This window comes from Tripterygium wilfordii, chromosome 22 (assembly GCF_013401445.1).
Source record: "Tripterygium wilfordii isolate XIE 37 chromosome 22, ASM1340144v1, whole genome shotgun sequence".
NCBI lineage: Eukaryota > Viridiplantae > Streptophyta > Magnoliopsida > Celastrales > Celastraceae > Tripterygium > Tripterygium wilfordii.
The window spans coordinates 2,900,805-2,927,429 of NC_052253.1; the positions used below are offsets into that span (position 1 = coordinate 2,900,805).

At 37.2% G+C, this 26,625-nt stretch overlaps 3 protein-coding genes across 9 annotated transcripts; all 3 read right to left on the reverse strand.

Moving 5' to 3' along the window:
• Positions 1–753: 753 nt before the first annotated feature.
• LOC119991709 (protein WVD2-like 7) lies at positions 754–6,978 on the reverse strand. Of its 5 annotated transcripts, XM_038838123.1 has the most exons (10): positions 6,825–6,978; positions 6,131–6,261; positions 5,309–6,054; positions 4,617–5,165; positions 4,449–4,513; positions 3,194–3,290; positions 2,840–2,911; positions 2,693–2,742; positions 2,605–2,632; positions 2,427–2,537 (listed from the first exon to the last, which is right to left on the reverse strand). In XM_038838123.1, exons 3-9 carry the CDS (start codon positions 5,981–5,983, stop codon positions 2,608–2,610), a joined length of 1,533 nt encoding a protein of 510 aa, XP_038694051.1. In that variant the 5' UTR covers positions 5,984–6,054; positions 6,131–6,261; positions 6,825–6,978; the 3' UTR covers positions 2,427–2,537; positions 2,605–2,607. The 5 variants fall into 5 exon arrangements, with proteins under 5 accessions (XP_038694048.1, XP_038694047.1, XP_038694049.1 ...); XM_038838120.1 differs by lacking the exons at positions 2,605–2,632; positions 2,693–2,742 and adding an exon at positions 754–1,260 and having other exon boundaries at positions 6,131–6,243; XM_038838119.1 differs by lacking the exons at positions 2,605–2,632; positions 2,693–2,742 and adding an exon at positions 754–1,260 and having other exon boundaries at positions 6,825–6,977.
• Positions 6,979–8,924: 1,946 nt separating this feature from the next.
• Positions 8,925–14,857, reverse strand: LOC119991878 (pyruvate dehydrogenase E1 component subunit alpha-2, mitochondrial-like). The gene is made up of 8 exons (XM_038838391.1): positions 14,045–14,857; positions 13,875–13,954; positions 12,290–12,367; positions 10,609–10,704; positions 10,442–10,513; positions 10,308–10,361; positions 10,111–10,176; positions 8,925–9,419 (listed from the first exon to the last, which is right to left on the reverse strand). Exons 1-8 carry the CDS (start codon positions 14,745–14,747, stop codon positions 9,375–9,377), a joined length of 1,194 nt encoding a protein of 397 aa, XP_038694319.1. The 5' UTR covers positions 14,748–14,857; the 3' UTR covers positions 8,925–9,374.
• Positions 14,858–15,663: 806 nt separating this feature from the next.
• LOC119991130 (paired amphipathic helix protein Sin3-like 4) lies at positions 15,664–24,928 on the reverse strand. Of its 3 annotated transcripts, none has more exons than XM_038837360.1 (24): positions 24,597–24,928; positions 24,259–24,424; positions 23,586–23,768; positions 23,298–23,481; positions 23,113–23,211; positions 22,881–23,027; positions 22,512–22,779; positions 22,144–22,280; positions 21,791–21,866; positions 21,680–21,709; positions 20,925–21,193; positions 20,670–20,824; positions 20,186–20,313; positions 19,802–20,056; positions 18,868–19,545; positions 18,638–18,723; positions 17,666–18,307; positions 17,465–17,565; positions 17,223–17,361; positions 16,960–17,112; positions 16,688–16,851; positions 16,489–16,600; positions 16,204–16,379; positions 15,664–16,016 (listed from the first exon to the last, which is right to left on the reverse strand). In XM_038837360.1, exons 2-23 carry the CDS (start codon positions 24,336–24,338, stop codon positions 16,227–16,229), a joined length of 4,239 nt encoding a protein of 1,412 aa, XP_038693288.1. In that variant the 5' UTR covers positions 24,339–24,424; positions 24,597–24,928; the 3' UTR covers positions 15,664–16,016; positions 16,204–16,226. The 3 variants fall into 3 exon arrangements, with proteins under 3 accessions (XP_038693288.1, XP_038693286.1, XP_038693287.1); XM_038837358.1 differs by having other exon boundaries at positions 22,869–23,027; positions 24,259–24,422; positions 24,597–24,927; XM_038837359.1 differs by having other exon boundaries at positions 17,666–18,304; positions 22,869–23,027; positions 24,597–24,926.
• Between the last annotated feature and the right edge of the window lie 1,697 nt (positions 24,929–26,625).

The window sequence follows — 26,625 nt, forward strand, 5'->3', positions numbered from 1 at the left end:
TACGGGACGAGGAAAGCCGCAACTACTTTGCGTGATGCAATGAATGATAAAACTGTAGTGGTAGCTCGTAATTGGATGCTCACATGTCACGACATTTTGGATGAGGTTCCCGAGATCATCTTGATAAGACTATAGGCATTAGTGCGGGTGGAGGGTTGCCAGCACATGGTCATAGATATAGAAGAAGTCTAGCATAGGCATTGTGGTCGTGAGCATGGTGCTACTAACTTCGATTCCGCTAGCCATCATTCACAGTTCAGTCAAGACGAGGCTGGTCCATCTTCCGCCACCGTTCCGCATACTAGGAAGAGAGCGAGAATTGGACTTTACAAATTGTATGATTTTAAGTACTTTGAATGGTTGTTAGATGTTGGTACCATATGTATATTTATGATTGTTGGATGTGATTGTTGCATGGATGTTTGTATATTTGGGTTGACATTGTATGTTTTTTTTTTGATGAAGATCGGTGCAAAGATGGTTTCTATCTTCTTTATTTGTTTTCGAGTCAGTGATGCTGTTCAGAATAGATTCATTAAGTTGTCTATGTCATTGACGTTGTCCTCAACAGCATATTCGTGATTCGAATCAACAAGTTTAAGTATAGTGTTCCTTCATCACACCACCCCGAATCACTCATGTTAGCTCGGTTTGAGCTTGATCAGAGCCTTTCTCCTCCTAAAGAATTGTAGCAGTTCTGGTCACAACCCCTTGTATGTACAAGGCCACTCATCAACCTCAATAACTCCACAATTACCAATCAGCTTCGCATTAGAAAAACTCAGACATGGTTCCTTCACAATGTAAGCGGAGTTTTTCCTCGTTAGCAATTCAAAAGGGTCATACATGTCTGTCAGTGTCTACTACTAATTTACATGCAAAAGTTTCCTAGATGTTTTTTCTACAACACAGCTTGGGAGAGGTGCAGCAAGAATGAAATAATCAGTGAATCATATAATAATGCTGCAAACCCACTCATCCTTTCAAATTATTAACCTGCCTTGCTAAGACCAACTCGATATCGCATATCGGTTGATTTGTTGTAGCCATGCATAATACACCCATCACTCGCAAATGGCTCACACACTATAACAATGCTTGGTTCCTCACCTGATAGTAATTCCTTTCAAGTTGTCCTTCAATTCCAGTCACCAAGATAGATGTACTACATCTCCAGCATTTAGATCCGATGAAGGAATTGTGTAATCTTTATCAGAAAAGCATGCATGATTTTTATAACCCAAGCGTCTTCGAACCCTCCTGCATACACCATAATTACATCTAAATGAAAAACCAAAAAATTCACTGATCATGTGAGCAAAATGTTGACAAGATATCAATGAACAAATGATGGTTTTTGCCAAAAAATGTCTATTGGAATGTCTATAGTTCTTTAATATGTTTCGAGAAAAACTATACAAATCTGTAAGATGTGCTCTCTTTAAGAGATTCTTTTTAACTCGGCACTTGGAAAGCTGGAGTGACTAACAAAAAGCTTTGCAGCTCATTTAGTGAGAATAAGACATAACTAAAATCAATCTTAGTTTAAATTTCAGTGCTTGTGAGCATGTAATGGCATTACTTTTCAACCAAAGGATCCAAATCCACTTACATAAAAATAAAAATGAGGAGAGCATTTATTCAATAACCTTGTTTGGGCCTTGGGGTAAGAAGACCAAATTAGATGAATTGGTGAAAGTTCAGTGGTTGAGGGACACTCTACTATCACTCATTTCAGTTTCTAAATCAGATTGTTTTTGAGTCTAAAGATCTCTTTATATGTGGAACTCAAATATATGCTTCTAAGAGTTTACCGAGAATGAGAAAGCAACTCATAGAGATTATCCTCTCAAGCAGACTTTAAGGCATTAATCCAGAATGACCTATAGACAACATTGGCTACAAATTTTACTTTGTTCGTTTTTATGCCTCCAAACAAATTTACTTTGTTCATTTTTATGCCTCAAAACTTCATTTGATTGTAGAAATTTTTATTCAATAGGACAAATTTATTATACTCCTTGATAAGAAAAATCAAATAATGTGTAATTAACAGCAAGAGGTCATCATGATTCATGTTTGCCATGCCCCACTTGACAAAAATAAGCCCGACCCTTAACCAAGGCATGTCCAAGTCTCTTGCAATTGATCTACAACGCGGTGACAACCTCAGACTTAGATAAACTACTGCTACTTCCACTGAAATGAGAAAATAAAATTCTCATACTTGTTTAGCCTATTATTTCAGCCAATTAACGTTGAGAACTTCTGATGGAAAGATAACCATCTATAACCAGAATATAACATTAAACGCAGTATGTCCCAGTAGGCTGAAAACTGTAGTTATCTCTTTACCGCATAATCATACGATCAACATATTCAGGAATCATGAGTAACTATGGAAGGATGCAAAGATGGGAAAATACCTTATCCAAAGAAATTTTTGATGTCTTCTGACCAAGATAGAATCCTGAAGTAGCTGTGGCTCTAAAATTTAGGTTCTGTCTTGGCATTTTAATCTCAGATGCCTTCTCCTCCTGTTTGATACGTAGGGTGTTAAGCTAACATTCGCCAATTATGGAGAAGAAATGAAAATGATCTTACTTTTCATGATAATGGTATCAGATGTATTTGTCAGTAGGATAAATTCAACATTCGCAAGGAATTGCTAAGTCAAGGATTCTAAACCAGAAGAGCTCTACTGTATTCTTTGGATATTTTGAAAGAATTCATCCAAGCAAACTGACGATAACAACTAACAATCATGCCTTCAAAAGAGAAAACAAATGAAATACAGAAATGCCTTGAAAAGAGAAAACAAATGAAATTCAGAACTAACCTTTGATTTTGTTTGAATGTGTGCATTCCTTGCCTTGTTAGGATTGGATTCTCGTTCAAATTTCTTGAAAAACTGTATGCATAGGAAAAATATGCTTAGAAATGTGGATTTTAAGATGTTACCATTGTATCTTGAGATTGGGCCGGCTGGGCCTTAGGCTTTTCTTATCTTTTTGGTCTGCTTTGGGCCGTAGGCCTGGTGTAATTGGCCCATGGGCCTTGTCTCATTATTTTGTTTTGTTTTTGTCCTTGGGCCGTGGGCTTTGGGGTATGCCCCTCACATTTGTAACGATTTCTTACTTGCCAAAAAAAAAAATTCCGTGAGAGATTAGGGTGGTGCATGACCAGTACATACCTCTCTTTGCTTTTCTACCCTTTGATCAGTTCCCAATCCATAAGAGGATGATGCAGCCTCAGTTGTTCTTTTAGCCAGACCACCTGCTTTTAGAGACCTGTCAAAAAATATAAAATGCCCCATTCAAATTCCAAAAGAGGTGGTGTCCGCATGAATGCGGGTATGCAGCTCAGGGAACCAGAAACATTCTCTCAAACACCCTTTGTCTACTTGGGAGCCAATTAAACAAAAAACTGGATTTCAAATAATTCAGAATCATGCAGCGCAACATTTCTTTTTGAGAATTTGGAACCTCTACAAGGTTGAGCCACTTTGGACCAACCCCTGCAGAGTAAACAATGGATAGTAGCAGTCATCCATGCATGGTCATCCATAAATAACTACTATTGTTATAAATTCAAGATAATAATGACAGAGATGATGTGTCCATGAACATTGGAAAGCCAATAAATAAGCCATTCAAAGAACGCACATATAAGTATGACAATCCCAGGATACCATGATAGCTTAATTTTAAATATAATTCTTGAGAAAAATTAGTAAACTTCACCTTCTCCATACATGCATTCGTTAAGTAGCTGGTGGTAGTTTGAGGATAGCATGTTAGGGTTCATACAGATGAGAGTGGTCAAACAAATCAAATGTAAAATGCCTTGATTTCAAAAAGGCAACAATTATTGAAACTTGGATTTAGATTCATTTGGATGAAATGACAACCAATGGTTTAACAGCATATATGACAATTCAAGCAGCACCCGAGTCTGTTGATGTCACCATTTTTCTCTTTTTCCCATTGAAAGCATGAACTAAATCTTCCAACTTCCTTCCATGAAACAATCATAGTCATAGGATGTCTTGCCAAGTAATATCAGCTATGAGTGGACCATATATGCTTTCAAGAAACACATTATGTTTCAAGAATAGCTTAGGAATGATGGAACACAAGTACTGAATGGTATGCAATGAATTTATGCAATCATTTTATGGTTCAAAAAAAGAAAATACATTCTTTCACATCAAAAAGAGTTATGTCTCATGAATAAGAGCTTTCATCTTTTCCCACTAGCTTCCTTATGCGTCATCACAATTTACATAGAGAAATAAATTTCCAAAGCTCAATAAATTTGATAATGATGAATGTGTTTCCAAGAATAGATCAATATAATGCACACAGAAATTTTCTGCATAATTTCATGATTATAATAAAATGATCAACATACTCATCAGCACAAAAAGGCAGAGATATAAATGTTACCCTTCAATATCTTTTCTTGGTATGGTAGGAGTGTAGACCTTTTGAGCTGCCCCCTTCACAGGCATCTACTCAAGAAATTGGAACACAAGTTAAGCAATAGAATTTATATTCAACAAGTTAACATCCTAAATAATCTTTTTATAGAGGTAACAGCAAAAGATGATAAACCTGTTTTGCTCCTGAAGATATTTCTTCGCTGGAAGATTTCAGTTGGTTGAAATTGCTTTGGAATGTCTTAAATGCTCTTTTGACAATGTCCTTATCTCCCATCTTCTCCATAATGTAAGATTTTCTTGCTGTGGTACCCAATGCTGGCCCAGAATTTAGAGGATCAAAACTAAGGGACACGTGCAAGGATTTAGATGTCATTTTCTTGCTTTCTCCTACTTGACAATTCTTGCTTGAGGCGGACATCGCAGTTGAAGATGTCTTTGGTTTTGTCATCTTCGGGGTTGACATATAAGGTGATTTAGTTGATACTCTCGGAGTTGAAAATTGCGGTGCTCTACCTGACACTTTGGGAGTTAAAATTTTTGGTTCTCTAGCTGACACTTTTGGGGCCAAAATTTGTGATGTTTTAGCCAATGCTTTAGGGGTTGATATCTGTGCTGCTTTAGTTGCCTTTCTATGCGTGGAATCTTGTGGTGCTTTAGCCAAAGGTGAAGCTGTTTTCTTCTTGAGCACTGTCATATTTCTGTCCTTGCTAATAGGAGTAACCTATGTCAACAGAACAAGAAATGTTACGAGACACCAGACATAAAAAAAGATTTGAAGTTCAAGAGAAACATGTGTACATGACAATGGAAATGAAAGAATATTTTCCTGTAACAATCTATCAGCTCAGAAGCAGTATCATTCACCTTTTGGGATTCCTTCAGGTTATCCAGCTTCTTATTTTGTTCATTAATCTTTATAGCAGTTTCTAGCTCATCACCCAACTGCTGTGACAATTCCTTATTACCTTGAGACCCTGTTGAAGGCACTTCCTCCGATTCTTTTCTGAAAATAATATCTTCGGGCTTGCTTAATTCAAGGCTATCAGGAACGCTATCCAAATCCTCTTTTACTTCCTGAACCGACGAGCTTTGACATTCAACATTGACTTCATTGTCCTCTTTTGGCTTATCGACAGGAGTGTTACTCCTATCATTGTCTGGTTTCACTTCTTCATTTCCAGCTTCTGCAGAACTTTTGATGTCACCTAAATGATATCCAAGAGCAATCCCGCCATTGTTACCAACCAGATCTCTACCATTTTGATGATCATGATCATGATCTGAACTCAACGCATCGTTTTCCATTTGCTTCTCCTGATTCATTAGCTCAGCCTTCCGAGCAGCAATCTTCTTATAATGGGCTTCAAAGTAAGCCTTTTTTTGAGCCACAGATCCAGGTGTTGCGCACTTCTCTACTTCCTCCAGGTACTTATTTGGAGAGAAAGATGAAAACTTCTCCCAAGACAACGCATCATTCTCGAATCTACCAAATGAGACAGACACTTCCAGGACAGGATTGGATTTAGCTGTCTCCCCCATATGTTTTGTTTATATCACACAAAATTCTAAATCCAAAGACTTCTCATTTCCATCCAGAAACATAAGCAATCCTGCATCGAAATTAATCAACAATCTAGCACAAACAAAATGATTTGGACAACTTGTTTAAATGACAAGCAGGTGTACCTAATTTTCAAGACTTGGAGTATCCGCTATTGATTCTCCCAATAAAATACAACAGCAGGGTATAATTAGGAAAAAGCTACAGCACCAAGATATGGAATTATCTACACAATGACCTGTACCAAGCATGGACACTAGACATGTCATCAGTTAATTAGATCACTCCTAGATACACAAGAATCAGTAATTTACAATAGAGACAAAAAGAAGAATCGAAAAATGCAATCAATCAAAAAGAAAATCATAGATGGGCATGTGATAGTGTTGTGCCCTACTCTTTTTTCTATAATTCTATTATCTCCTCGTCTTTACAAAGTAATGAGACCTTTGTCTGTTCCTATATTTCTGCAAACTCCCAACTGTCAAATCCCAAATCATCAACAGTAGAAAAATGTACATGTAAAAGTAAACAAAATTATAATTAAAAGTGCAGCTGACCCATGTTGCTGTTACCAAAGAGGCAAAGATCATCGAATTTTTCTGCTTCTAGAACAGTTTCCAGGTAAAGTGAAAGCAGAAAAAGTTCCTTTAGATTGAATCATTGCGAAAATGGAAAAATCACAAAAAAAATAACAGCTTTTGGCATTATAAAGGGAAAAAAATTAAAAAAGGATTACTTGGTTCATATTGTGAAGATCTAACAAACCAGAGTGGAAGCAGTGATTAAAGAAAGATTTCAACTTTTGACGATCCGTACCTAGAGATTAGGATTACCCACTCAAGACTTGAAGGAGAGAGACCAAGCACCCACAAGAAAGCGATCAGATTTCAGATCAGCCATGAAAATAGAAGGTAAGGAAGGCCCACATAGAAAAAGTAGTAATACAGTGGGGACTGGGGAGAGAGTGAGAGACTGACAGGGCACAGCTCTCTGAATTAATTAATGTTTAACTTGCTCAAGAGTCGTCCCGGACCCTCACCTACGGCTACGATTAAATTTTCCTTTTTCTTTTGAACTAAAAAATGAAATGAAAAAACATTATGGAGCAAGTGTCCAGAATGGAGGATAACCATACCATCCCCATCACAGTAGATGATTTCGTTTTGGGCCTAAAACAGAGCTTTTGGGGTTGCCCATTTGAGAATAACAAGCAATATCCTAATCGGCTAGCTAAACCCGACCCGGACCCACTTCAGGCTTACTGTGTCTCTCCTACCCCCATTAGCAATAGTCCCAAAGTATCGGAATCGCTCGTCGGACCATAATGACAAAGAATCGCCATCGCCGATTTCCTTAGTCGGAAAGGACCGAATCCCGTGGCAGAAAGGGGGAACAGAAGAGGAAACAAACAACACTGCAGCGCCGAACCTGAAACCTCCCATTTCCTGTGCGATTGTTATTGGAAAAACAGATTTCCTTAGCTTAGTTTGGATAATTGGCAGCATTTATACTATTTATACTATTTGTTAGTATAAATGCTGCAAGTCATCCAAAGTCCGAATAACAATTTCACTAGGCAGCACCGACTCGGATACGGCGACACGGGATACGGGTGCGGGGATACATCGATTCGTAAATTCTCAAAGAATCTAGGATGCGGGTGCGGGGCTACTCGGCTAATAAAAAAATATGTTTTTTATAATTATAATTTATATGTTAGAACTCCAGCCCTCTCACCCATTTCTTTTATGGTAAATAAACCAACTGATGATGAATCTGGGGAGCTAGTAGGGAAAAAGGTAAAATTGAGATGGTTGGAACTTGAAACCAATTAATACAGAGAGAGTTTTGTCCATGAGTCAAAGGTATTAAATATTATAATATTATGCCCCTCTCTGTCTCAGTCTATCCGTCTTTCATGCATCATTTAATGATGTTTTTTTCCCCTCTTCTCTGACAATTTAACCCCACCTGCACTCTCTCTCTCCTCGAAACAAACAAAATTGTGCTTCGAAATTCTCTCTCAGCGAGTCGCAGCCGAATCCGGCGTGTCCCAGCTGCATCCGCGTCCCTGCCGCACTCAGTGCGGGCGCGGAGCCCATTTTGGCGTGTCCGTGCTGCTTAGCAATTTCATGACACTTATTCCAATAGTTTTTTTGGGAACATTTCTACTACTTATAAAATGCTATAACTTTATATAATTTCACAAATTTTAACTAGTTTTTTCCTCTTTCGTCCCCAATCAATTATTGATATGTCAAATATATCCTTACTTGCAAGTGAAATTTATTCCACTTATGAAGGAATATTATTATTAAAATCCTTCTCATTAAATAAATAAATTCAATTTATTTAAATTGATAATTGATTAATTAATTTATAATTTATTACTATCTTTAATTTATTTAAATTCATTATATTAATTTTATAAATTAATTTGTATGTTTGGATATAACAAATACAACTAATATACAAAAAGACAATGTTAGAGATCCCCAAAATTTGACCCCCAAAAGTCCCCCAAATCTATGTGACATTAAAATAACCATTGATTAAAAACACACATGTAGGGTCCATTTCACATCCAACACTCCACATTAAATAGGAGTCTTTTGGGATCACATTTTGAGGATCTCAAACATTATTCTATACAAAATACCCCTGCACGTAATTTATAACAATATGTTACATAACCCAAATGTTAACATCAAAAGTTCATCCAAACACCTATCCAACATTCAGGCAGCATATCTGATACTAAAATTATCCAACATTTCTACTGCCACCATTTCTATTAATATATCTGCTACTTTCAAAAAGCTTCGCCCAACTAAACCCTTGAGCAACAATAATGGCTATACAGAACTGATTCGCTTCGAAAAAATGAAGAATTACAAAGGGAATCGAAAGAGTCGGTTCAAAAACTTCTTTAAGCAAAGAAGAATACAAAAAAGGTAACCAAACCGAAACAATCAACACGGATTTACTGTAGCGTTTCAAAGAAAACACGCTTTTCAGATACGGAGAAAGAGAGAGAAGCAGTGAATTCGATACGTACATTCAGAAACTTTCAATTTTGAACCAAAGAACTCTTCCGAGTATTCAAGAGCAATAGGTCATGTATCCCAGAATCAGGATCACAAGAGCAACCTATCCAATCACTCGCAAAAATCGTAGTTTATATTCCAGAAATTACACTACCAACATGTGGCATGGCCCACGACTCAGAGAAGAATCGTCATGGAAAAAAATCAAATAGATGAGAGCATGAGAGCACCATCTTTCACTTATTGTGTTACAATTTTCATGGATCTGGATAGCCAGTGTGTTGCAGGGTTGATGACAACTTCGAATACAACATGAAATCTATGGAAGCTTAACTCTAACTTCTTTCCGATCTGCTCCAAAAGCCTGCAATTGAGATGCATGAAATTGACATTGCCATTAGTTTCTTCTTAAAAAAGAAAGCCCTTAATATTAGTTGAAAGATGAACAAAAGATCCTACAAGTAACCCTCTACTAAAATTACAGTGAACTTTGCTGGGCACGGTCACACACCAAGCATATATTTTGCATTAATTATATATTGAAAAAACTATTATAGAAAATGGTTTTATTGATATACATCTCAAAATCAAAACAAAGTCTATATTTCTTGCTTCACATGGCTACTTGCTACTATTTAAATATGAGAATGATAACTATTCTGCCCAACTTATGCGAGAAAACAACCAAGGAGATATCTATTAAATAACAACAGACCATTGAGCCATATCATAAGAATCTCTGCTGGAAGAGAGATCACAATCCTTTTAGAGATTTCTCAATCAAATTGTTTGCAAAGCCATTTGAAGCAATAACCTAATCAACAATAGGCGTAGCCTTCTTGGTTGAAGAACAAAATATGACTAGGGGAAAAATCCTTTTAGAATCTCTGCTGGAAGAGAAATCACAATCCTTTTAGAGATTTCCCAATTAAATTGTTTGCAAAGCCATTTGAAGCAATAACCTTAATTAACAATAGGCGTAGCCTCTTGGTTGAAGAACAAAATATGACTAGGGGAAAAAATAATTAAAAGATGCACAGGTAACTTATCATTACCTCAGTTCCTAATCCTTTCACATATACATTCGTAAAGAGTTCAGATGGCTCCGGCATCGGGCTTTCCTGTGAACACATAAATTGCACCATGAATGAACCACAAGGACTAGAAACAAAAGCTAGATACATTAAGCAATTGAACCTACTCATACAAAGAATTTTGCAAAAATGACAGTAAATTGCATCGTGCTTCTCACCTTGGCTTGAGCAATGGCTTGGTCTACTTCTTTTCTCACTTCTTTCTCAATGTCCTGTAAATAGGATAGCTAACGTCAATCACTAATATAGAGTCAGAGAACTCACGTGAGTTCAAGATAGAGAGAGACAATACCTTTAGTTCTTTCTCAGTAGCTATATCGTGAGCTAATAATAGCTTTCTTATTCTCTCAACTGGATCACGCTCCTAGAAGACATAAAACCAAAAAAACTTTAAGCATGGACCGCCAAAAAACCAAAAAAAAGAAGAAGAAGACATGCAAGAAAATATCATGAAATAACCTGTCTCACGCCACTGATTTCATCACGTGTGCGATAAGTGCTTCCAGGATCAGACATGGAGTGACCGTGGTATCTGTAAGTGTCCATTTCAAGAATCTGAACACACGTAACATAGTCAAGAGCAACCCATCATCTTTTATTGTATGTATGATGACAATAGCATCTTACATTAAATTTTCTTTTGATAAAAAAAAGCAGGCAAAGCAGTTCACATCTAACAATCAACTGTGCAGGAAAAAGCTCAAGTAGACGCAAATATAAATTACATGTGAAATATCTAGCTACATACGAACTATGAAGCACAAGATGACATTCACAACTTCAAATCTGAGCAAATGTTCTGCCAAGGTTCCTTTTTCCTCACATCGTTCAGAATTACCAAATGACCAAAACAGAAGCAAGACTTTCCAGTTTAACAAGAATGGAATCTGTGTTCTAATTAATTTGACATGTTTGCCTCTCTAATGCCTTAGAGGAGACTGAATTTTCGAAGGTAAACAAGACAACAGAGAATACAAAGCCTCAGGGAATTGAAATTAATCTGTTAGTAATCCACATTGACAATAACTCCTACACGTAGCAACTTTATTCCATGTATCTATTGGGTTTTTGCAAGGATCATACGAAACATATGCAATATACCCTCCAAAGAAAATCTCAGAATAGTACCAGCATACTTTGGGATGCTGCCTAGTGGAAACCAGATTTGGGATCAGGCACGAGAAGGATCCAGGTGACTCAATCTTATAATTCATTCTGCTGATCAGTATTGTTGCTATAGGTTGGCTCTCAAGCAACGGGGTGACTGCCTAGTGCTTAAGACACTCTCCACTCTTTTGGAACTCACCTCTCATACAACATATGTACTGAATTATCTTACATAGTAACGATCTCAGGTTCATGTCTCCCCATTTAAGTGGGAAACATGATAAAAACAACTCAAATCCACAAATATTATGGCCCGTAAGAAGATCAATGAGCAAAAAAAGAAGAAAAAAAGAAATGATAAAGAGACGAGAAGAGTAGAGTACTTAAAGTTTCATGATAGTTCCAACTTTTTTTTTTTGGTGAGTGAGTAAAATACAAAGTTTGGTGACCATTAGACTAACAAGTCAGAACAGTACCAACTATGCATGTCAATGAATTGGATCTAGACCATAATTTTAAATCTGTTCCGTAAGTTATTAGTCTTATTTCAAACATGAGTATGAATTCTATGATACAAAAACATTATATATAAAAGGTGTTTGTTCTTCCCCCTTTCCTGTACTCTCCCTTGAATCTCTTTGTTTATTTTGTGTTCTGGTTATTGGTTTAAAGAGCTGATATTTCACTGGAGTTAAAACATAGAGACATTTTTGCTCTTTCTAAAGAACTTTGCGCCAAAGTTTACAATTCGGTGAATTACAGAAAAACTCTGTATCGTTCTCTTCTTCTTTAAAATTTTCAGCTTTCGAAGTTTTTGTCGAATATTTGTTCAGACTTGAAGTAAACTAGATCCAGATCAAATAGTTGGACCAGATATCTGGTTGAATAGAGCTTAGGAATAAGTTATATCCCATTCAAATCTGACTACATCTGGATTTGAATCCAATAAAATGATAGAAACTATGGCTTGCACAGAGAATTTTAATAAAACATATCAGCAGCTAACCTAGAAAGAAGAAAACAACAAACTTACAATGGGTCCATTCTTCAAAGCATGCTCCTTAGCAAATTTACAGGCTTGTTTCACAGCAAGAGCGTCCATACCATCAACCTGTTACAGAGGAAGAAATGCAACAAATAAAGTACGATAAATAAAAGAAGAATTTACGTATAGATGACAGTTGAATATGTAAGGTCGTATATTCAAAAAAAAAAAAACAAATAAATTATAACTTCAATTTCAAGACAAACATCAAGTGCCTACAACAAAAATGACAGGAATTCCTATCCAAAAAAGTATGATAAACGTGAAGTCTTTGAAAGCACAAAAACACACAAGCAAAACCTAACATAGACCTCTAGAAACAGTAAGTTCCTCCAAATTGGGTTAACATGCAGGTAGAAAATAGGCCACTTATTCGCAAAAAAAGGGCTGTAGGGCTTTCAGGCAAGGAGTTTCAGAAGTAGACACAAACAAAAAAAAAAGTTCAAAAACACCAAACGCATCATTCAGGTAGGAACATTTAAAAATTGCACCTTTAAATTGGTACTATGCCAATTCTGAATAAAAACTGATGTAGATGTCAAGAAGAAAGAAAATCAACTTAATGCTCCACAAACGTTACCTCATTTCACAACCAAAGGGAAAAGGTCAACGTAAAAGACTAACACCAAGATGAGGAAACAAACATTCTACTGAATGTTTGTGGGAATCAATTCAATGAATAGTGCCAGATCAGATGCATATCATAACTAAATAGGATGTGTTTTAAAGCCATTCGTTGCCTATCTCTACTATTTGATATAATCCAAAGACCTTTGGCCATGAAAAGCTTTTTCCTTGATTGCCCATTGCCAGGAATATTTGGGCAATATTGTGTTGCAGCTGTGGAAAATGAGTTGAAACTTGAAAGCAATTTTAATTGTGGAATCCATTAGTCTTTCAATTTTAATTGTGAAATCCATTAATATGTGTTTGGTTATAACTTACAAACACTATGAAATTGAGAGGCTAAGGGATCAAATATTCTCTTAGGTGAAGTCATTTTTAGGAGCTTTTGCATTAACTGCAAGTATAAAATGAGTAATTAAGCAAATACAGTTTTCAATGGACAAAATTGTCATCAGTTGCAAAGCAAATTTTTAAAATGTAGATATACCATTTAATATAAAGTTTACAAATATCTAGAACAAACCAAGTAGTCGTCTGTAATTCAACATTACGTAAATGTTTTTTGAAAGAAATCCTTCTTATCAGAGGTTTCTGATAAGATGGGCCACTGTGATATTCTTAAAGGTGAATTCAAAAGATAATGTGAAAGATGGAAGATAAATTTAGCACTTCTTGACTAAAAAGATACTTAAAACCAGTCGGAAAAGCAAGAGAGTCAATCCAAAAAAAAAAAAAAAAAAGCTCAAAGAAATCACTCAAATTGGAAATCAAAGGAAAATAGTGAAAAGTAGTAATACTTAAACCAACAACTCTGATAATTCCCGGAGGCTTGTTAATTGTCGCACCTATTTGTATTTACCCTAAAATTCATTCAATCAATAAACAAAGCAATTCAACAGTTTAAACCAAACATCAGTGGTTCAAAATTTCCGAAATCGCGTCTCACCTTTAATCCAGGAGCATAATCCCCACGTTTATAATAAGAGTGACTCTTGGCAGACCTCCACTCTGCCGTCCCCATCCCATCTATCATACCGCACAAAAATCACCTATATCAGAAGAAAGAATATTGGCGAAATATGAATAAAGTGGAACTTGCTCAAGACCATTCCATACAGTGATTGTTCTCGCAGACCAAAATTGCAGGCAGATCCCAAAGTGCGGCAATATTCAGAGCCTCGAATAACTGTCCCTGATTAGCTGCTCCGTCTCCGTACAATGTAAATGCCACGTTTTCATCCTTGGAGTACTTCTGTGCAAAAGCCAAGCCGCATCCCAGAGGTATCTGAGCTCCAACAATTCCGTGACCACCATAGAATCCAGCCTCTTTCCGGTAGAAATGCATAGAACCTCCCTTTCCTTTAGAGCAGCCAGTGTGGCGCCCCATGAGCTCCGAAAACAACTCAAATAGACTCCCACCACGCCCAATGAATGTGCAGTGATCACGATACGCAGTGATGATACTATCCTTCTTGGTGATAGCGGCCTCCATGCCAACCGCCACGGCCTCTTGGCCATCGTAGAGATGACAAAATCCGCGGATGAGTTTGGCCTTGTAGAGCGAATCCGCAGCGATCTCCATGCGGCGCATCTTTGCCATGTCCTGGAAAAAGGAGAAAAGCTCCTCCGACGTGGTCTCGACGGAGCGTGAGGGAGCTTCACAATTGTGAGAGCCATAGGGCATGGAGGTCTCGATCGTAAGAGGCTTGCTGTCGGTAGAGATGGGGCGGCGGGGAGACAGGTAGCTCGCTAAGGCGGTGGTGACTGGTCTCATGAGATTGGATCGAGAAGCAGAGGCGACGAGGGCTGATAGAGCCATCTCGACTGTCGTAACGGCTCGGCGATCTGCGATAGCGTTTGGGAACTAAGGGGGAATGAAGGGGGTTTGGTGGGTCGTTATATGGTGGAAGATGGAAATTGATTTTATTCGGCTCTGTTTGGTGACTGATAATAATATTCTTTAGTATGTGTCACTCTCGGGGTGCTAAGTGTGGGCTTGACTTTTGTGTTTATGGCCAAGAAATTGGTATAGCGGGCATAAACACAATGGTATTTAACATCCACATTTTACACGAGCTTGAATATTTAGAGTTTATTTAAAGTTACTGATCGTCGTGCCCGACTCCCAACAATGTACATAAACAAAGAGCTTTTGATGATGGTACTTTAAGTCACTGGGAGAATATATAATTTATCCCACCATCGCCGTCGTCCCTACACAACCTCCACCGCGCGGGATCAGATCAACGATCTGGAAGCCGTGGCCTATGTTTGATTTCATTTTGATGCAAGCAATACTGGGATTTTTTTTGGAACACGAAAAAGACAAGAACACCACTAGTATTTACTATGCTGATAAACCTCTAGAAATTCAACACTACAGGAAAGCCAAACAAAATCAAAATAACTAAGAATCACTCTCACTATAGATCAGATCAAACTACGAAAGTCGCGACCAGACCTTCCACGATGGGTTTTGATTTCTATGCAATGGTGGTTCATTTTGATTTCACGGTGGGTTTATACGCAACGACACTGATACCACTGCTGCTACCCAAACTGACCACCGCTTATCAAGAACCCTTAGCGACCACGAAGGAGGCAGCGGACATGAAGGAGGGGGCTAGGCAAAAGGGTATGAAGAAAGAAAGAAAGAGTTTGAAGATGTCAAAGGTGTGTATAATAAGGATTATCATTCCTTGTTACCCAAATGCCCTTGGATTGATAATCGACAGTTGAACAAAGGCTATTTCATAATGCTAAGAAAACGAAGTAATGTATAGTAGAACTGCGGTTCCTCCACCCCACCTTAAACAAAAGAATGTCAAAAAAAAAAAAGAATCCTTTCGAAAGTTGGACACAAATATATGACCAAGTGAAATAAACCCACATTTTAGGTTTTACATCAGATATTTCCTCTATATACATGATTTGTGGCTAAATTTTGCCACAAAACTTACATTATTTGCTTCACGAGACAGGAATATGAGAATACAGGAAAGATTGTTCCAGCAAAAGCTTTTATGCTTTCAGGTGCCGTAGCTGCTGTGTACATATATGTGTGAAAGGCACCACGGAGCAAAGGCATCTGCAGTAAATGAACACCACATATAAATCAAGAACGATTCAATTGATACCTGTCTGAACACCATAGCAATTGGATTTAAGCTCATGAATTCCTAATTGTATTTCATACTTACAAAAATGGATGAGATAGAACATAAACAAACAAAAACCAATTCAGTATAGAATTTTTGTATATACAGAATACTTACGGAAGGTTATAAAGAGAACGTTGTCAATTTGATAGAAATCTGTGAAACCGCTCTACTCTAGCTGAGCCACCATTTGAAGAATTTGCCTGATTGCGGCAAGAATTGTTCTGCTGCAAACTTTTCGTATTCCTTCTCCTTCTAAACAAAAAATCTTCGGTATCTAAGACGTACGAGACCTATCATGCATGGACTTTCCATCAATTCACGGATAGTAGGGATATAAACTGAAGAGCACGACTGTATGTACAAATTTCTCTTACGATATCCAAAAACCCAAGAACTTACCTTGGATGAATTGCACGCTATCTTACACTCCAACCCATTACCAATTTGAAGTCCTTCCATGGCTAGGCGTGTGGAAGAAAATTCATCAGCACCTCCATATTTGTGTTTATTCCTGCAGACAGTGCACATTTTTGGATATCACAACAACTCAATAGAGTAGCTGAAATAAGATATATATCTTCATCCTTCACCTACACACCTCTTCAAAAAAATTCCTGGTCTCTCTTTTTTCTCACGAATAACTGAGAGAAAGTCATTGTACAGATAAGCTGCAAAATTAGGATCCATGGAAACTGCAGTCACCTCTGGTTTATCATGCCCATAATCCATAAGCTGAATAGACAAACTGGTTGGCACAGAAGACTGCAATGAAAATAAAATATCATATATAGTGACCCAAATTAAGAATTATCTATTTGATAGAACGAGAAAAAGGAAAAATAAACAAGACCAAAACCAGCAAAAACCTACACATTCAATACGATATATGTTCTCATCATGAAGAAGAACACGGGCATTTTCATGATAAACTGCATCAAAAAATCTTTCACGTTTTCTTGAATTTTCATAGGCATGTAGTTGAAGAAGCTTGCTGTCCATCTCATCAGCTGCAACTGCTTGGAGCTATGTAACAAAAAGATCAAGTAAACAGAAAACAAGGAGAGGAAAGAAAGAATATTTGAGAGAGACAAGAGGAAAGAAATGGACCAAAATATGCATTGTAAAAGTGATACCTGTTTGACGAGTTTATAGATCAGTTTGTCCAATGTGAATAGGACATATGACTGAGTTCCAATGATAGCTCGACAATCATCCTCAAATTTTGTATTATCAGAAGAACCATCAAGTAAATTGTAAAGTGCATTCATAAACCTGCCAAAACATAAGGGGGGAAAAAAAAGAGGTCCAAAATAATCACATTCAGTACTAATACCTAAGATGCTAGAAAAACCAAAATTTCCACAAGAAAAATCACCTCGCATAGAGATCATTAGGGCTTGAATCATTTGAAGCTTTCCATTTTCTTTCACCAGAAGACGAATTGATCTTAGCAGATTGTATTCTCTCATATAATGCCTGTCAAATTAGCAAGGTGAGAATATGAATAAAACAACCATACACAAAAAAAATACACAGAAGATCAATAAAATATAAACCAGAAGTCAATTTATCTTACTTGATGTAGCCTTATAAGCACATAAAAAGAATCATTTCCGTAGAAAACCCGAGAACCATTTTCTCTGTCATGTAATGCCTGAGGGACATGCTTTGCCAGAGGTTTCACAGTCGAAAGAAAACATTCCGAAAACGGTAATGGTGTTCCATCACCTTCAACGTCATGGGCATCTGCCATCCCTTCAGCCTCACCTTCACTCTCAGCCTTATTATCATGCTCATCATGGCCTCCATCTTCTTCATGCTCTTCCTGAGAGCATTCCTCAACTTCACCAGAATCACTTCCAGAAACATCACCGTTCTCAGAAGCATTTTCACTATCCTCTGATGATCTTTGAGCACTACCCTCACCCTCATCGTCAGCATCATTTTCTCCCCCTGCTTCCCCACATCTTCCTTCTCCATGTCTCGTTTGATACTGCCTGCTGGCAGAATTATCCTTTACCTTGTGCAAAGAATCCAAACCAGTTTCTCCATAAACTGCAAAATTGTCCTCTTCAAAATCTCCATTTGGGGATAATTCACCCTCCTCTCTTTCAATTTTAAATGGTCCAATAGATTCTTCATTGTATCTATGAGTTTTGGTACCTTCTGGCACCATCCCATTGGTGGATATAGTTGGTCGCACACTATCACCACCCTGCTGAATCAGTCAACAGCTCATAGTTCAGCATGAATTCACAATAGCAAAGCCTTGGAATGACAATAAGCTACAGATTGTTAAAAGGATTTAGGTGCAAAACATCAAATCTGTCAGCAGAAACTGACATCTTGACTGACAAGTAGGGGTTACAAGCCTTGGTTTGCCCAAGTGAGAGAGATATAAGCTAAAGCATGCAAGCAGTCATTTGAAAATCCTAAGGTCAAACAGCATATTCTCAGCAAAAGTAACAGTATTGTGACAGGATAACAAAAAACTCCTCTAACTCGAGAATCATACATCAAGAAGACAATGACACTGCACAGCACATACCTCTGAAGGCACAATTTCGTTATTTGACCTCAACTCAGTACCACCCTCAATGGTGCCATTACAAGTTCTGGAAGGAGTGGCAAGCCCTTGCAACATAAAATTGCATTTCAGAATGTCTTCCAACAATTCAAGGAAAGACATGCAAAAACTAAAAAGATGAAATAAAATGGCAACAGGTCGTTGAGTCCTTGGTTAAAGAAAAAATACAAGTTTGAAAGCATTCAACAAACCTGATGTGGTTTCCACTTTAGTTCTCCCATTACTTTGTTCTGCACCATTGGCAAGTGAAGCATTTGAATTGACCAATCGTTCACTGCAGCCAACTTCTTTACTGACCCCTGAAATTTCACCAGCCATACCTGGATTAGGCTGCACTTTATCATGGTGGTGAGTACAACTAAAAGTATCATTTTTACGAGTTTGATCTGCATCAAGAGAACCAACTACTTTAGGTCCATTATCTTCATTTATTACCCAAGCCTTTGAAGAACTTGATTGCTCTTGTGGAGTACTTTCATCTCCATTTCTGGAAGGATTTGGTTTGGAATTTATGATGGCCGAATCACCACCAGGGCTTCCATCACTTTCCCCACTACTTTTCACAGAATGGTTCCTACTTTTGACAACATCATCAGTGTCCTCTGCACCCTCAGGCCTGGAAGGAACACCAAGAACGGGTTCCAAGAAGGCTGTCCAAATCTTCATTACTTTATCCAATTGTTCAGTTGTACAAACTTCTCCACAAGAATATTTGATAAGCTGATATATATCTTCATGAATGTCAGAATCAGGGTACTCAAACTCCAAATTCGGAATAATAGGTCGTCTATTTCCAGCAGCAATAGCAAGAAGCACATCATCTTCCTTGCGCTTTTTCTCACTAATTTCTTTGATTTCCGCCAATAAGGCTGTAAGATACATGATAAAGAGCAATAAGTTGATGAGCATATGGTTCAAATTAATTGAGTTTGCGCATTTTGCATTTTTCTTATTCTGAAACTTGGGGTAAAGGGCTCGAGACAGAGACAACTGCATATTATTCCATGTATTAACAGAGAAGGGACCTCATCTGCAACTTAATCAAGCAGTGGTCTGAAGCTCGTCTTTAGATAATTATATTATATTAATCAATAACTGGGAACAAGAAACCAAGTTGTAATTTACCTTTTGCGCTCGAGCTCTTGGTATCCTGCTGCTTGAAATAGAAGCTACGATGATCCAGCGATTTGTGATAGTTCTTCGCATAAATTTCAGCCCAAACTTTATTAAAATCAGCACGGCACCTAGCCCACTCTTCCTGCTTCTGCTTCAAGCGAGTTAAAATAACTGGCAAAGCAAGGGAAGCATTCTTTCGTAACACCTCCATCACATCAAGACCATGGTCACCGTACAAACGTTCAATGCACCTTAAATTTAGAGCTGCAAGAACAGATGGGAAAAATATGCAATCAAGGGAAAAAAAAAATCCTCCAATAGATGAGCTGACAGTGTCCCAAACAGCAGAAATGGGCATCCTGATGAATCATCAGTTACCAATGGACTTCTAACCTGTAAAGTGCTCCTCAATACGAATTGGACTCTCTGCTTTGATAGTATTGTTGTTGATCTTCTCTAATAGTTCTCCTGCACGCTTAGTTGTCACATTCACAGACTCTAACAACATGTCCAGTTCAAACCTGATGATGAAATAAAAATATCACCAATTACCAAAGCTAAACAAAGTCAATAAAAAAGTGAATGTGTAACAGATAAATCAACTCTTGCAAACTAGTGCAGAAAGAAAAACCAAAACCCAAGCATAAAAGAGCACTATGGTGATTTGTGATGAACTTAAGTTTTGGTATCAAGCAAAACATTGCATGGCTAACTAGGAAAATATAAAACTAAGAAATTAAAATCAGTGCCATTAAAATTCACAGATAAAAGGAAGGGCTAAGAATTACTGCTTCCTGTGCTTCATGTTACCTTTACATTATAAACTCAAGACAAAATCTAAACACGCACTGGTATCAAGACTTAGGCAAGCTCTAACCTGTCATCCTCACATCGAAACAGGCTTTCCTCATACTGGTTTTTCCGCATGTGTTTAAAAGAATAATCCTCACTTCCTGAAGTTACAGATACCCAATGATCGTTCAATACTTGAGCACCAATATCTGTTCTTTGGCTTGCAGATGGTATTGGATACTACAATGTATAAACATAATTACAATATATAACTATGTAAGAGAATCAACATCCCAGAAAACTCTTAATGATGTAAAAATGTGGGTAAAATTTAGCATACACTCTTCGGCAGAAGTCGGTAGCTGGGAGTGCAGCATTCACAGTTTGAGAGGTCAAGTTCATTAATAGGTTTTCCCACATACTTATCCTTGTTGGAAATCAAAGACATCCTGGGACCACCTGGCTCTTTGTTTCCAAGACATTTGTCAAGTCTATCTCTCTCCCGATTTTCACGATCTCTGACTTTAACCACGTCATCCCTTTCACTATCTCTATCTCGGTCCTCTACCTTCACAGATCGTGGAGGATATCCTTCAATCCACAAGGATTCTGCAATTGACTGACCATTAGACAAAAATACAAACTACTAGCAAAGATTATATCAGAGTACAGCTTCTTTTGAAAGGTCATGGAGCATATTTTGTTTCAGAACATACACAAACAGAAAAAGAAATTAAGCAAATAAGAAAAAGAACTGCACAAATGTTCTGTGACAATTTTATCTCGACAGAAAGCTAAACTCTCTGCTTTCTTTAAGTTTACCAAATTCCAAATTTGACGTTGAACCAACTTTCCAGATTCAGAAAAGTAAACAGACACTGGACTGAGTAGTGTCCAAAATCCAACCATACTGAGATGGTAGGCTAACTTGTTGCAGTGGTGCTTTATGTATCAAAATTTATCTAACTACAACTCTGAATCTGCATATACCGTAAGTTTTACTTGGGTGTTAACATTGGTCCCAAGCAAACTCTAATTATGGGCTGATATGAAATCTAAGCTAAAAATAACAAAGAAACCAAATCATTTACTTACTTTTATTCACAACACCAGCAAGTAAGCCCTCTGCAGTACAGTACTCAATTAGTAGTGTCAATAATCCAAAACCAAAGAAAATAACTTAAGACATTTCTTGCAGACAATTACCATTCTTCTCACAGCGGGCCAAAAATTCATTAAATCCATCCATAAGATCTGGATATCTTCCAAGTAAATCACTCACCTGAGACAAGCAGATACCCCGAATTATTAGCAATATTCAAGCATCTCCTTGTGCTTGCTCGACTCAATATACTAGCCATGATAAATGTTTGTGGAAACATTTTTTTCTTATTTCAGGAAAAAAAAATTGAGTATGCCAAAACTGGAAATTAGCATTAACACCAAACTTATTATTAAATGAAGTTCTGATAACAAATAGTAAAACATCAATAATATTAAACATGTCAATAATAATGAGATTCAATGACAGAATCAGTTGATATCTTTTTAATTCATACCAAAGATTGCAATTCTGATCTTGTGATTATTTCTCTGGTATAGAGATGAAGACATCTCAAAAATTCTTGGTAATCATCAGGATTGTGTAACTTCTCCTTCACTTTCTCACAGAAAGCAAGCTCTTGGCTAATCATACCTGCGATGTATCAAGCAAGTCAACATATCATATAACTTTCCTTCTTACATTTGGAATGAGAGATGGGTAATGATTTTTTTTTTAACAGAGATAGGTAATGATCCAAAGTTCCAAAACAGCGAGGGAAGCAAAAATTAAGAGTCAGCAAAATACATAAATCACTTTTCAGACCGATTTTATCAATATAAGCGGATGAAGCAGGTTGCACTCCAAAGTTTTAATCACCATTACCTTGGTGCAATTGCTCACCCATGGAGCCTTCAGGCCTACGACCAGGTTTCCATTTCCGTTGCATATTGAAGTCTCTATTGCCATCATGCTCAAAGTCCCTATCATCCCTCTCATGGTCTCTTCTCTCTCGGTCATCTCTCCTATCCTCTTCCTTTTCACCGCGTCTCTGCTGTTCTTTTTCTGTTTTCATCAAACCTCTATCATGGTCTAGATCAGGGCGATCAACACTAAGATCACGATCAGAATGAGAAGCAGCCGTCCTCTCTCTCTGGAAACAACGATCATAAACAAGACATTAGCTTGCCCATAAACATGACATTAGAAAGTCACATAGATCCGTAAAATGAAAGGAAAAACCTTGTCAACAACCATTTGCCGCATTGCAGGCATGCCAGAGCTCCTATCTCGGAATCTACCAGATGAAATGTAATTCACAGAGCCTGCGGCTGAAGTATCAGGTAGGAAATGCCTAAACTCCGTTAGCAGATCAGTGTGGTCTTCAAAGAGTGCTGCAACCTGCAATAGAAACTTACTATTAACATATGCCTAACTCCAATATCTCAGAAATTGCAAGAAAAATTGGGAAGTGCAATTAACATACCTCCATATAAACATCACTGATGGATTTGTTTTCTTTTCTATACATGTTCAAAATATCTAAAAATGATTTATAAACACGATCATCACCTTGGAACCTTGTCTGCAAATGTATAGCTCGTAGATTAGAGTTAGGCAAAAAGAAAAAAAAAAGTATCATCTTGAATTTAACATGACAAAACTTTCTACCTTAATCTTGTTGACAAAATTTATAGCTTCATCAAATTCAACAGGCTTCTTTTGCGGAGGTTCATTATCAGATGCAAGAGTAATCTCAAATCCCTTTGGCAAAAAGGTATTGAAACCCAGAATTAGTTCTCGGTGACCTTTAAACAATTCCTTCACCCTAGCTATTACACCCGTAGTGTCAACTCTGCAATCAAACATAAAACCGGCATCATATAAAAACCAAATTTACAAGAATATCGTTGTAGGGTCAAAAACTGAAATTCCTCATATTGTAAACAACGTCCAAACCTTTGGGCCTTAAAATCTTTCATAACTTCAAGGAAGTCATCATATTTTTCTCTATTGTTTTGAAATATTTCCTTCACTGCCTTGAGATAGTGCAAAGCATCGCTTGTTGTTAATTTCTGTGGTGCACCTGCAGCTGCTGCTGCTGCTCCTCCACCTCCTCCCATCAAATGCGCATGACCAGACCTTAATTGCCCAACGAAAAAATCATTTAGTGAGATTAAAAAGATTTGTCAGATCAACAAGCAAATTAAATACTTCATAGAGAAAAAGGAACTTCATTGAATCTCTATTCTACCAATAAAGGAAATTACTTATGCACTTATAAATTCAAGAAAATAATTTTATTTTCGCCTCAGTGACCCCGGATGATATGAAAATCCAGACAGAATTTATCAAGAAAACCATAACAAAGCCTGATCTTTCTTCACAGGTCTGATAAAAGACCAAAACCTTCATCCAAACCTCGACTTATACAACGATCGTCAAACTGAACAGCAACTCATCTCACGAATAGTAATTAATTCACACAACTACGCCAAAAAAGGGTCTAAAGCAAACATCGTACGATTGTAAAGCTTAATCTCAAAGTTAACAGCACAAAGGATGATAATCAGTCAGGAAATTGACCCCAAAAAAAATTGAAGTTAGCAACAGAGAGAGTGATAAGACATACGTTTCTCCGCGAGAAGACACCACCGGCCGTTTGAGTTGAGAATGAGAGCCCATGTAAACATCGTCTCTCGACCTCTTCATCTCTCCAAAGCAGAAACTTTATCTCCCTCTCCCGCTCCCTCTTTCTCTCTCTCTCTCTCTCTCTCTCTCTTTATCTCTATCTCTCTCTGTTCAACACCAAAAACAAATCATGCTCTCAACTTTCAATTAAACCCAAAAATTCTACAACCAAAACCGGCAAAACCTACTCATTCAAACTCAAACAACAAACACAAACCAGATCTAACCGAGACCAAAAAAAAAAGCTTTCAAAAATTAAATAAACAAAATATAGATCACCTTCCAGGAAAGAATCCTGCAATACGACCGAAGCAATCAAGTAATTCACATTACTTGAACACAAAGCAACACGACAGAGAAATAAAGACGAAATTCTGAGCAGGAAATTGCGAGAGCGAAAATTACAAAGGGCAGAGAAGAAGGATCGCTCAGTACACACACAAAGAGAAAAACCAAATCGTTTCTAATTTTCTCTTCCAAACACAACGAAAGAAAAAACCTGTGCTTGAGAGAGGATTATACGTGAATATCAACGACCTCTCAAGGAGGGAATATGATAATTAGAAGAGTGAGTGCTTCCTTTTCTCTCTACAAAAGAAAGAAGAAAAAAATATAACAGAAGGAGGTGAAATACATGTAACGATGAAATATTTGTATAATGTCACCGGCTATACCCGGTTGACTCATTATGTTCTGTAAAAATTAGGGCAAGACTTGTTAATAGTGGCAATTTGGGGAAATTGTTAACACTTGAGGGGTATTTTTGGGGAGTGAAAAATTATTGTAAGGTTTATGCCATCTTGTGATTGAAATTGCTTCTTTTATGGTGTTGCTTTTGAATACTAGGGATTAGGGCAGGAAGGTGGAATTTTAGGGTGTGCTTGAAAATACTTTTGTTTTTTTGTTTTTAAATGCTGATTTTAAGTTTAGATTTTGAAAATCAATTTAAGAAATAAAATTCATTTGACAGAGAATTCTGCATGGAGAAAGAGGAAATAATTTTACAAAACATCAAATATTAGTTTTGGTTTTTTGGTTTTTGAAAACTAAAAATGGTTTTCAATGTTACAAAATAATTTTTAAAAATACTCATCCATACAAATCTTCAAACTCATTTTAATTTTGAAAAATAGAAAATTGTTTTGAGAAGTGTAACCAAACACACCCTTATAACATTTGAAGGTTTTTCAAGTGTTTGGGTTTGGTACGAGTATATGGAAGGTTGGTGGTAAATTTAGTGATTTTTTCAAGATGATGATGATGATGAAATTAGGTTTAACTAGATGAGCCATTATAGTAATTTACAATGATTAGCTGCTGCTTCTTCTTTGAAAAATTTCATGGCTAGGTATGAGTCACATATTTATGGGCTTTTGGCGTAGGCGGATTTAGTGCATCCCTAGTGAAATCATTGTATTTGACAAAATGGCTAGACTCCATGAAAAAATTTACGGCCCAACGATTCCACACAAAATTAAAGGTCTAAAATGGGTAACAGCCAACACCCAAAAGCTCATGGATCTCTTGAGATTTTACTTGGGTTATAGCTTTGACCTATATTCCATTATGCTCGTCTTCTTCCCTCCTCAAGACTCAGCCCATACCATTGACTCTTTCTCGTTTTTTCTAATTTAATTGTTTTTATGGTGATTTATTGGTTCTGTTTGTGATATACTCTTTGGAAATATTGTTGGTGATTATCTTCATGTCATAAGAGTAATCTCAAAAAAAATTTCAATGGCACAACTCCCGAACTCTTGCTGCTTAGTTGAGCCCCCAAGTGAGTTATAATCGAAACCACTGGCTTTTGGTCTATATAAATTACTGTATTAACACTATTCAACCTTTGTGAGTTATCAAAATATTTTACAATAATGGGCTTAGTCTTCGATTACATTTTTTAAGTCATACAAATAATTAAATATCCGCAAGAGTGAAGTGTGGTTGCCATTTAAAGGAGCAAGAAGAAAGAGCAAGTGGGGATGATATGAGCTGGGCCTAACATAATTGCCAATTTAAAAGCCCACATCAAGTGAAGCCCAAATCAAAGAGCCATTCCAACCCATAACTTTTGGTCGTTTTAGCGAAGTCCCGCCCAGGGGATTGCACCCAGTTGTATTAGGCCAACTATTTTAGCCCACTAACCTGATGAGAAAATGAGTAAATGACTTAAACTGGGCTCAGATATTCTGTGGGAGCCTAACTAAGGCCCATCAGTCTGATTGGGCTACCCATAAATTTATTTAATTTCTTCTATGCTTTTTCAGGTCCAATCGTTTCTAAGATTAATTTTTTTTTTCTCTCACTA